Source organism: Octopus bimaculoides, chromosome 7 (genome assembly GCF_046866305.1).
Source record: "Octopus bimaculoides isolate indiv1 chromosome 7, ASM4686630v1, whole genome shotgun sequence".
In the NCBI taxonomy this organism is placed as follows: Eukaryota; Metazoa; Mollusca; class Cephalopoda; order Octopoda; family Octopodidae; genus Octopus; species Octopus bimaculoides.
In genome coordinates this window covers 82552822-82565867 of record NC_142934.1, presented here as the reverse complement: position 1 = coordinate 82565867, position 13046 = coordinate 82552822, and the positions used below count along the sequence as shown (strand labels likewise).

The window sequence follows — 13046 nt, the reverse complement described above, 5'->3', positions numbered from 1 at the left end:
AGAGTGTAAGTATCTTGAGAGAAAAGCTGAACATTAGAAGCATCAGTTGTGGCGTGCAAGAGAGACGATTGCGCTGGTATGGACATGTGGTGAGAATGGAGGAGGATAGCTGCGTGAAAAAGTGCCACACCCTAACAGTTGAGGGAACCCGTGGAAGAGGTAGGCCCAGGAAGACCTGGGCTGAGGTGGTGAGGCAAGACCTTCGTACATTGGGCCTCACCGAGGCGATGACTACTGACCGAGACCTTTGGAAATGGGCTGTGCGTGAGAAGACCCGGCAAGCCAAGTAAGATCGTTGCCAGTGCCCCTGGACTGGTTCTTGTGCGGGTGGCACATGAGATGCACCATTTTGAGCGTGGCCGTTGCCAGTACCGCCTGACTGGCTCCTGTAGGATTTTCGAGCGAGATCGTTGCCAGTGCCCCTGGACTGGCTTGTGCGGGTGGCACATAAAAGACACCATTTCGAGCGTGGCCGTTTTCGTGCGGGTGACACGTAAAAGCACCCACTACACTCTCTGAGTGGTTGGCATTAGGAAGGGCATCCAGCTGTAGAAACTCTGCCAAATCAGACTGGAGCCTGGTGTTGCCATCCGGTTTCACCAGTCCTCAGTCAAATCGTCCAACCCATGCTAGCATGGAAAGCGGACGTTAAACGATGATGATGATGATGATGATGATATGTATACTGAAGTATCAATGATGTAAAAGTGCTTGGCCAAACGGTTAAAGTGTTGGCCTAATAGCTGTGAGGTCAACGGTTCAATCCTTGAACCAGATGGTGCATTGTGTCCATTCGTCTCTTTGGAGGTTGATAAATAATTAGCACCCTGTTGGTTATGATGACAATGAGAGTTCAAAGTGATCTGATTAACAGGAACAGCCAGCTCATGAAATTAACTTGCAAGTGACTCAATACTCCACAAATGTATCTTGCAACATTTTTAATAGACTATTGAAAAGGTTGCAAAAAGCAACGAAAATTTTAGTAAAAATAAGTAAATGAGTGGAAATCAGACTGGTGAGTGAGTTAAATAATAAGGCACTGAAAGCAAATGACTCTCCCCAGACACAACAAAATATACTTCAACACACGAACTCACAGAAAGAATCTTGCAAACCAAATCCCAAATTGAAGTATATTAAGATTAGTTCTATGAGTATTCAAGAAAATTAGAATTTTAATTAGGAAAGCTTCTTGTTTTGACAGGAAAATCTCTTATGCATTGGTGTAACTGGTGGTGATGCAGTGTACTCTGGGCAACATTTTTATGGTCTGCTATATAAGCTTGTAAAGGTTTCAGAGCCTGATAAGTGGAAGCAAACTCTAAGGCTGCCCTGAGTGGTACACACTCTAGATGCACCACTGCTCTTATGTGAGCTCTTCATATAGTTGTCTCTCAAAATTCCAGTGAATCTATAAATTTTAATATATTATGGTACATTTTTCTTAAAGCATTAAATTGGCACAGTTGTTAGAGCATAGAAATAAATGGTTTGTGGTATTTGCTTTGGGTCTCTGCATTTGAGTTCACATTCCACCAAAGTTGCTGTTGTATTTTTATGCTCTCAGGTGGAGGATATTGATAAAATAAAATACACTTTACGAGAGCAGATTGGAGGAACTATTAACTCTTTAGCATTCAGATTACACTGTCGAATGGAATGCTTATATATTTATGTTGTTTTGAAGTAATTATACATTATTTTGTTAATTTTGATGATGTCATTGTTTATTTTTAGAATAACATTGTAGGGAAGACATGAGAGGCTAGTTCTGGCTGGTTTGAACGTAAAACAAGAGGAATATTTGGGTCAGATATGGCTAGCTTAAATGCTAAACGGCTGTGTCAGACAAACAACTCGTGGTATTTGTTCTGGCCCTTTATGTTGGGTACACTTAATTTGATCCTTATGTACCTTTAATGGAGTGAACATTGTTGCAGGAATTTGAGGCCGGTCTTCAGTTTGAGAATAACTTCCTCTCTTTCTTCTGATAGTTTTAAGGCACTTAAAGAAATGCAGTACTTTGAACAGTGTCCTTCCCTCCCGACTAAGCAATAATACATACAGGGGTTGGCAAACAGTTATACAGTTGCTTAATATGAGTGGAATTTTCTTTTTGTTTCTCTATTTCTTTATTAAACCTTAGTGATTTGTAAATTGACTAAGGGATCTGTGTGAGACGCCTAGTTTATTTTAAGCCTTCTTTTGATTTCTGGGGACTTTGAGTGAATACTTGAGCCATAAGCATTTCATTTTCCATGGTAACATTGACTGGTCAACCACTTTTCTATGCATTGCAGAGGGGTCTAATCTGCTCCAATTTGTCTCATATTTTGGCGAGTGTTAATCTTGACAGAGCTGGTTTTTGAAAGTCTTTGGACCATTTCTGTCTAACCATTTCTGCATTCTCTGTTGTCTAGTATTGCTCAATGATCCACTTTCATTCATCATTGATCAAATTTCCAGTCATATAATACAAATCTGAAATTAGGAATAATTATTATATTACAAAAAGAATTAAAAAAACATAAAATCATAGAATTCTTTTCCTAAAAAAGAAATAAAGAAATGAAAAGAACATTTCAGTTATATTAAGCAACTGTATACCTACTTTTACTCACTACTATACATATATATATATATATATATATATATATATAGGAGAGTATTGTAGTTCACTTGAAGCATTGTGTATTGTTTGTAAAATATAATGTGTCTTGAATGGCATGGCAATGCAGAGTGGATTATAATAACCATTTATAATTTAATTATCCATTGTCTAATATAATAATAATATTTCAGAATACAAAAATTCCTTCTTCAGATTTCGCTAGGAATTGATCGAGTCACTGCTATAATCAGTTTTCCAACTGTTACTGAATTTTTTTTTTTTCCGGAAGCGTCTCTGCAGTGGTCTCACGAAGCTCCTTCTGGAATTCCTCATGAGAAGGGCATGAGGGTAGTCATGTCTCAAGCTCATGTGTGTTGGCACATCCGTAGCACTGCTTCTAAGTTATGTATATATAATACATAACTTAGAAACAGTACTGCGGATGTGCCAATACACAGGAGCTTGAGACATGGTCACCCTTGCACACTTCTCATGAGGAATTCCGGAAGGAGCTTCGGGAAACCACTACAGAGACGCTTCCGGAAAAAAAAAAAAATTCAGTAACAGTTGGAAAACTGATTATAGCAGTGACTCGATCAATTCCTAGCGAAATCTGAAGAAGGAATTTTTGTATTCTGAAATATTATTATAATATCAGACTATGAATAATTAAATTATAGCAGTTATTATAGTCCATTCTGCATTGTTGTGCCATTCAAGACACGTTTTATATCATCATCATCCTCATCATCGTCGTTTAACATATGCTTTCCATACTAGCATGGGTTGGACGATTTGACTGAGGACTGGTGAAACCAGATGGCTAGACCTGGCTCCAATCTGATTTGGCAGAGTTTCTACAGCTGGATGCCCTTCCTAACGCCAACCATTCAGAGAGTGTAGTGGGTGCTTTTACGTGTCACCCGCACGAAGGCCAGTCAGGCAGTACTGGCAATGGCCACGCTCAAAATGGTGTATTTTATGTGCCACCCGCACAAGAGCCAGTCCAGGGGCACTGGCAATGATCTCACTCGAAAGTCCTTAGACATGCTGCGGGCACAAATGCCAGAAAGGCGATGTTGGGCACAGGTGCCATCACAATTTCGTTTTCGCTTGCCCCAATAAGTCTTCGCAAGCTGAGTTTCGTGTCCAATGAAGGAGACGATGTTGGCATGGGTGCCAATATATATATATATATATATATATATATATATATATATATAAATTTAATTTGTGTATAAACATAGTAATTTGCTTTATGAAGCCTGTATACAGGTACTGGATGTCAGGTGCAATTTCACAATATAAGCAGATCACATTACTGAAGAAACATCCAGAAATCCCTGAATATCCACAGAATATAAACACAAAAGTATAAACTAGAGAGATTGAATTGAGCAAACACAATTTGTTGCATAACACTATGATTGTTTCATCTTCACTTTACCAACAATTACTTGCTGAAATATTATGTAGTATGTTAAATATAGTAAGGTGGCCAGCTTGCAGAATCATTAATATGCCAGGCACAATGCTTAACAGCATTTAGTCTGTTTTTGTACTCTGAGTTCAAATTCCACTGAGGTCTGCTTGGCCTTAAATCCTTTCAGAGCTAAGAAAATGAGTAGCAGCTGAGTACTGGGATTGATCTAATCAATTCCCCACCCCAAAATTACTGGCCTTGTGCCAAAATCTGTCTGTCTAAGGTGGGTAAAATTCTTGAGATCCATGGACAAGTTCTCTCCAGCAGTCTTTGTCCCTCATCATCGCTGCCATGTCCTGTGTCTCCCAGAGACCAATGTCTGACCTTAGGGCATCAACATGTGTCACCCTCGGTCTCCCTCTTCCAGTGTGTCTGCATAGAGGCTCCCACAGGAGCACTGAGTGCAGTATTAGCTCTGAATGATGGTGAGTGAGTCCAGCTAACCTCAGTCTCCTCTGTGTCAAAATCTGAAATTAATATATATTAAATATATTACATTGCAGATTCATATCTGAGGAGCTTTCACTTACCAATGATGCTGAAATAATACTGAGACAATGTGATATATTTAATATATTATATAATAATATTTTGGCAAATATCTGCAGATAAAGTGAAGCTGAAACAGTTGTAGCATTATGCAATAAGCTTGCTTGTTCAATCCAGTATCTCTTGTTTACACTTTTATAAATATATATCATCGTCAACATCATCATCATTTAACGTCTGTTTTCTATGAGATGGCATGGATTGGATGATTTAACAAGGAGGTGGCAAGCTGCAATATCTGTCTGTGTGAGAACTGTGTCTGCACAAGGGTCACCTGGTTTCCTGCTTTCACAGTGAACTGGAATTAATCTTCTCTCTACATTCCTTTGCACCACACAGGCTCAACTCATCTCCTCTTTACATTTGGCACCAACCCTACACAGATTTGCACTCATTGCTAAGTTACAGGTACGTAAACACACCAGCATCGGTTGTCAAGTGATGGTGGGGGAGGGGGAACAAACACAGACACAAACAACAAACACATACATACATATATACACATATATATATACGACAGGCTTCTTTCACAAACACATACATACATGCATATATATATATATATCTATATATATATATATATATCATCATCATCATCATCGTTTAACATCCACTTTCCATGCTAGCATGGGTTGGACAATTTGACTGAGGACTGGTGAACCGGATGGCTACACCAGGTTCCAATTTGACATGGCAGTTTTTACAGCTGGATGCCCTTCTTAATGCCAACCACTCCAAGAGTGTAGTGGGTGCTTTTACATGCTACCGGCACGAGGGCCACTCTGGCGTTATATATACGATGGACTTCTTCCAGTTTCCGTCTACCAAATCCACTCACAAGGCTTTGGTCTACTTGAGGCTATAGTAGAAGACACTTGTCCAAGGTGTCACGCTGTGGGACTGAACCCAGGACCATGTGGTTGGTAAGCAAGCTACTTACCACACACCCACTCCAGCGCCGATATATATATATATATATATGTATATATATATATATATATATATATATATATATATATATATATATATATATATATATATATATATATATATATATATATATATATATATATATAGGTGTAGGAGTGGCTGTGTGGTAAGTAGCTTGCTTACCAACCACATGGTCTCGGGTTCAGTCCCACTTGCGTGGCATCTTGGGCAAGTATCTTCTACTATAGCTTCGGGCTGACCAAAGCCTTGTGAGTGGATTTGGTAGACGGAAACTGAAAGAAGCCTGTCGTATATATGTATATATATATATGTATGTGTGTATGTGTTTGTATGTCTGTGTTTGTCCCCCCACCAACATCGCTTGACAACCGATGCTGGTGTGTTTATGTCCCCGTAACTTAGCGGTTTGGCAAAAGAAACCGATAGAATAAGTACTAGGCTTCCAAAGAATAAGTCCTGGGGTCGATTTGCTCAACTAAAGGCGGTGCTTCAGCATGGCCACAGTCAAAAGACTGAAACAAGTAAAAGAGTAAAAGAGATATATATTTATATATATATATATATATATAGATATGCAGGGCAGGGAATCGTCAATTAGTAATAAAATTAATAATCAACAATTTTGCCGGGTAGCTCAGTATGAAAAAACCTTCTTCGGTAAAAAACATTTATAATCATAAATATATAGGGATTGACAGTAACCTGCTTCTCCAACATACTGAGAATTCAGAAATAGCAGTCAAAGAACTACTGATTTCAAAACTACAAATTATTACTCCAGATTGATAGCGATATTTTTGATACACACAGAACAAAAAACAGTAGAGAAGAGTAAAAAACACTTGCCTTTTTACTCTTCTCTACTGTTTTTTGTTCTGTGTGTATCAAAAATATCGCTATCAATCTGGAGTAATAATTTGTAGTTTTGAAATCAGTAGTTCTTTGACTGCTATTTCTGAATTCTCAGTATGTTGGAGAAGCAGGTTACTGTCAATCCCTATATATTTATGATTATAAATATATATATATATATATATATATATATATATATATATATATATAGGTGGTCTCTTTGACAACCGTTAGAATTCAACTTCACACTGGAATTTTTATGTTCTATGTTCTTAATACCATTTGCTTTTTGGTCCACCTCTTAGATTTTTGACAAAAGTATTTTCTTATTCCCCCTCCTACAAAACAAAAAGAAACCCCAAAAAACCGAGCTGCAATTTTGTATTTAAAAATAAACAATGCTAGTCAACATTGTGTAGATTTCACTAGCAGTATTAAACCTCTTCTTATAAGATTAGTTTTATTATTGGGTGATTACCGTGGAATAATATCAGTCTCCAGTTGAGCCAAGTTAGCAATCAGCTTTGATTCCTATTTGGAATAATTCCACTTCCTAATGCTCTGAAGAAAGGCTTCAATGTTATAGCTTTTCATTCCCCATTCTTGAAACCTTTCATTCTGTATTTAATTATAAATAGATATAAGTTTTTTTCCCCCACTTTACTTATCTGTAGTGTTTCTCATCCAGAAAGCTACCTTAAGAGCAGCAATGCTTCGTTTAAACAACTTCCACTATTTGTTTCCAGTAATAATCTTCTTATTTTCTGATATAAGTCATCCTACCTTTAAAACATTAATATTCTAGTGATGCATTCTTGAAAAATATTCTCTTTAATAATATACGCATTATTGTATGATGTAAGAAACCTGAAGCATTTAAAATGATAGTGTGCAATAGCGATGACAGCTAAAAAAATTCTCTTTAAAAATAAAAATAAAAAATACCCTTGACATAAAATAATTGATAAATGAGTTTTAGTTGTGCATTTTATAATTTTATTTCAAAAATTAAGTTTTCTTTTATCTTATATTTCTGTTATCATTGTTAGATATTTTTATGAAAGAGTAATTTTTGTTTCCAAAAGCATAACTGCGTATGTGTGGGTGTATATGTATATAGATATATGAGTGTGTGTGTACATACATATATACATGTATATGTATGCACAAATATAAAAATATATATATATAGGTATATATGTATATATATACATGTATACACACACATGCGTATATCTCTCTCTATATGAGTTTGTGTCTGTATATTTACGTATATATGTATACGTATCTCTCTCTCTTCTCACTCTGTGTATGTATGTGTATATGTATATATATATATATATATATATATATAATTGCAATTTAATTTTCAATTAGTGAAGTTGAACAATGACAACATTTCCAACTGTTAATGATGAAAATAAGCATTTGGCATTTCTTAAGATAAAACTTGTTAAGTGATGACATACTTCCATAGAAAATGGATATTGCAGGTGAATTAAAATGCTGGCTGACATAAATCTACCATACACACAGCATGGGGCTAAGATAAAAGAATTTGTGAAAGGATTTCTTTTTTCAATTTTTAACTTCTAATTTCATACTAGATTCAAAGGTTTTAAATTTTATATTTTTATTTCTGTAATTTTGTGATTATTTTCATGAATTTGTGATTTTCTTCATGATTTTCATGAAGTGACATGTAGGAAAAAATATTTGCTTTTTGCCATTATACTGACATCATCTGCTATTTAGTATTATTTTTATCATGTTATTTCAATAATTAATAATTTGGGTTTAATATTCTCTTCATCATATTCATTTCCCCCCTTTGATTTTGCTTCAAATTCCAATCATTTTGAGCCAGTGTCATCTATATACAATATCCTTTACAAATCTTAGATGCAGTTCTCTACATTGTTATCCTGATGTTATTGGAAACAAACAGAAAAATACACAAACATTTTAAATAATTCTGACAATTATTATAATACAAGAATATCAAAAATATTCTCCCTATTCTTCAGCTTCCATTTAATTAAATAAACAGTAACTTTTCACTAATTTCCCTATAAATAATATATTTCGATTCATCTCAAACTTATAAAAGGGAGAAAATGGAAATAATTTGGTAAAGTTTTAAAGATGAATTAACTCATAATAATAAGAATTACAATATTTTTCATCTTATGTAAACGTTTATTAATTTATATAACGCTTAACATTAAAGGGGCATTTATATATTTATTTCAAACAGAGATAAAAAAAACCCAAACCGTTCCTTGGATTGTAATTCTACAACAATCTCCCATTCGCATATTATACTTTCATACATAATAAATAAATGAATAAATAGATAAATAAATAAATAAACAAATAAATAAATTCGATCTATTTAAACATTCAGAAATGTTTGCATGATTTTTAACGATCAGTAAACCATGAAAGTAGTCTGATGTTAAAAATTCAATAAACGTAGGAAATATTTTATTAGATTAGAAAAGAATCACCAACATACTTCCATGGAAACAGGAACAAGCAGATACATGTCATGTATGGAGAAAATTAGCAAATATTACCAATATTTTATCGACACAAGCACATACATTGAAATGTGTGAGTGTGTATCTGTGTGTATACTATACATGTACATACACACAATTCATATATTTACATACACATGTACATACACATAAACATATATATCATGACATACATACACATGCATATATATACATATTTTTATATATATATATATATAAGTTCAAAAAAACACAAAAAACAATAACAAAAAAGTGAGGACGTGATACGGATAGTGTTATTGGATGCTCGGGAAAGGAAAGAGAGAGAGTATAACGTTTCGGGCGGAGCCCTTCGTCGGAAAGACGGAAAGTTCAAAGAATGGAAAAATGGAGGAAGAGAAAAACGGCACCGATGCCCACGAGGTTACATTGTGGAATGTGTGTGTGTGTGTGTGTGTGTGTGTGTGTGTTTTCTTTGGGATATATTTTCAGTTTTTTTCCTTTACAGCATTCAAGCCAGTCACTAACATAGTGGCAAAGCTCTTTTGTTTAAGTCAAGACAGCGCTTCGGGTTTGAGATTATCTGAATTGAGCACTTGCCCTTATGAGTGTACATGTCACAAAAGAACACAAGTGTGTATGTTTCATTACTGTTTATGTATGTGTGTTCCATGTGTGTATGTGGCCATGTGCATATGTTCACCCAAGTAGCTCAAATGGAGAATACTTTACCAATTTTCACTGTTCCAATCAAAGAACCCCAGAGATCCAGGATTACTCTGATCAGCAAAGGAATAAGCCCTCTCCCAAATGTTGTCCTCCAATCTACAGGCACATACTTAGATTAGTGCCTTTCACCCTATTTTTGTCACAATCATCCATCTTTTCACAAATTCCCTAGGCGGCAGCACTTCCTTCTCCACCTCACTTTCCTGGAAGATGTCTCCCCTCAGTTCTTTCAGCCTTGTCCACCACACAATCTCTTGTCATAACCACTAGACAGAGGAAAACTGTCTGCCCTGCTTTGGTAAAGGTGGGCAGCAGGGTGATCTTCACAATGGATTTGGCCGATAGTCAGATCATGTCACATGTGATAACAGCTGTTTTGACATTACTTCACAAATCAGCAATACTTGGACACTGAATGAGTGCATGTAGAACAGCTTTGTTGCTCTGCTTGCATCTCAGACAGTCCTGTCTGGCAGCACTTCCATACCTGTAGAGGTTTTCTCAAACCAGTAATGCTCCTCAGGGATTTCTGGAAGTTGCCCATGGTAGTACCGAGCCTGAAAATCCTCTGAAAACCTAGTTCATCCTTGTTGATGCTTAAAGTTTCTCTGACACTATCATTGCTCTTACCCACATAAATCCTACCAGAAATAAGACCGAGCCTGAGCAAAACCAAAATAATATTAATTAATTCATAATAGATATATATATAGAAAACATATATAGTATCTCCTATCCATCGTTCTTCAAAGATAAAAAAACAATACATTGCTAATTGGATAAAAGTGCACCATATGCAGATGTGCTTCATGAGGACATAGGGTGAATGATAACTCCATTTATACACCAAACTTCAGGATCATCTCAAGCGGTCTATCATTTTATGTGCTGTCCCTCTAAATTGATTGGAGCCACTGGCTGTTTATCAGAAGGCATGGAAGTCCGTTTGTGATGCTAGAGTAGAACCCTTTGAAACTGAATGTCTTGGATTGATGCTCTTATCGCCTTTAATGGGCTGCCATAAGCAAGTAAACTACACCACACACACACACGTGTGTGTATGTGTAATACATACATATATATGTGGGTGTGTGTAATATATGTATGTTTATATATCAGGCGTGGTTGTGAAGTATGAAGTTTGCTTCCAAACCACATGGTTCCAGGTTCTGCTTGACACCTTGGGCAAAAGTATCGGTAAATTTTCAGATTAACACTAAAACCCTAGTGAAAATCGAGCGGGTGTTAATCTGAAAATTTACCTAAGTGTCTTTAGCTATATCGTTGGGTCGACCAAAGCCTTGTGAGAGGATCTGGTAGACGTAAACGGGAGGAAACTCGTTAATAAACACGCACCGAAAGCATAAATATATATGTGTGTGCGTGTGTATATGCCGGTACTCATGAAGAAGAATGAACCCACGCCGGTCTTTGTGTTTGAGGATGTTCCTCACCACCGCTTGACAACCGGTGTTTTATTTACGTCCCCGTAACTTAATGACCAGGTTAAAAAAAAAAATTCTTCAAGGCAGTGCCCCAGCATGGCTGTAGTCTAATTACTGAAACAAGTAAAAATACATATATATATTGCTGATCTCCGCCGTTATATATATATATATATATATATATATATATATATATATATATACATATGTCTAATCTATGCCAGTATGGTAAATGGACGCTAAATGATGACGATGATGATGACGATATATATATATATATATATATATATATATATATATATATATATACATATGTCTAATCTATGCCAGTATGGTAAATGGACGCTAAATGATGACGATGATGATGACGATATATATATATATATATATATATATATATATAGAGAGAGAGAGAGAGAGAGAGAGAGAGACATAAACTATATGTATGTGTGTGAGTAATGTATACTTATATATTGTGTCTGCTGCATCTTTCAAGTGTTGATCTAGTTCAACTTACACACATACTTACGGGCGCGCATACACACAAACATAATTGTACCGCGTGTGTATCGTAAACGGAAGCCGCGTGCTTTTCTTTACGTCGCACCGTTTGATTGCTTTGCTTTTACGGATATATGGAAGATAAGAAATATGGACAAATATATTGTCAAGCTACCTAGATGCGATAGCCACGCTACCTCTTCTGATAGACGTATGAAACAAGCAAGCATAACATCTTTAAAGGTAAACAATTGTGTGGCTACATGCTAAATATATGCTGTAATCAGCTGAGAACAAGCGTATTTAACCAGTGCGATGTATGTTGTAGGAAGGAAATAGTTTGTTTCCTTCATTCATTTCGTAATTTGTTTATCAAAAACATACTAATATTGATTTTTGGTGAAAGCTCATTCGCATATTCCTATAAGACAACAGAAATTTCTCCACTCACTCACTCGTGAAATTGAATAATTTCTGCCAAATATTTGATCACTTTCTCTTTTCGATGAATCGAATTTTAAGTCTGATCTTTCAGGGTTGACCTGGTGTTAAATAATAATAACAGCAGCAACATCAAGGTACCTTTTGTAAAGTAAGGGGTGATTGGATTTTCGAATAGTTATGAGTAAACGTACTCCAGATATGACCATTCTATCTTGTTGAGGTTATATTTTGCTGTATTATCTAATGTGATCTTGTCATATTTAAGACTAGTTTGTGATGAAACGGAAATTTTAGCTGTTGTTTTTAGCAAGTCGAACGACTATAACGGCCTCCTTCCGTTTTCTTGTCTCCGATTAGAACAACTGTACCGCTGGAGTAACATTTCAAGCCTGATTTTAAACTTTAATTTATTTATTTTACTGGAACGTTATTAATAAAGGAAATGGAACGTTTCTAGCTGGTATTTCGTAACGTTTTGGCTAAGAATTGATCATAGATCTGTATGGTATAATAATGATTTCAGATCACCCTCTCTTCTGGTTCTCAGATTTTAAGGAGCGACGTGAAAAATACTGGATACTTTAATAATATTGAGCTGAACTTGCTAGAAATAACAGCTAAATCTCTCAACTCATCGCCTTAAATAAAAGCAAAGAAAACAGGAAGGATACATTAGGTAAAGTAGATCCTGATGTACAAAAAGAATGAGATGATTATAACAGGAACGTAGTTGATGGTACATTTACTCGATTAGGACTGACGTAGGGCTAAACAACTTCACAATAAGAAGCATTTTGTCGTGTTGTATGTATATTCCAGAAAATATTAAGAAGGAAGGAAGCAATGAAATAAAAATGGTTAACAGAAATCTTCGTAGTTTAGTTAAGTTCTTTGGAAATCTAATATATTTAGGTATATTTTTTGAGTGAAAAATAGGACTTACGTTTCCTTGCTTT

At 35.6% G+C, this 13046-nt stretch overlaps 1 protein-coding gene across 1 annotated transcript in view; it reads left to right on the top strand.

The window, feature by feature from the left end:
* The first annotated feature begins 11660 nt into the window (after positions 1 to 11660).
* Positions 11661 to 13046, top strand: part of LOC106871930 (transcription elongation factor A N-terminal and central domain-containing protein 2) — a 160180-nt gene continuing 158794 nt past the window's right edge. Inside the window, exon 1 of the mRNA XM_014918690.3 lies at positions 11661 to 11889. Coding sequence (XP_014774176.1) covers positions 11797 to 11889 — 93 coding nt within the window. The 5' untranslated portion in view covers positions 11661 to 11796. The remainder of the gene's footprint in view (positions 11890 to 13046) is intronic.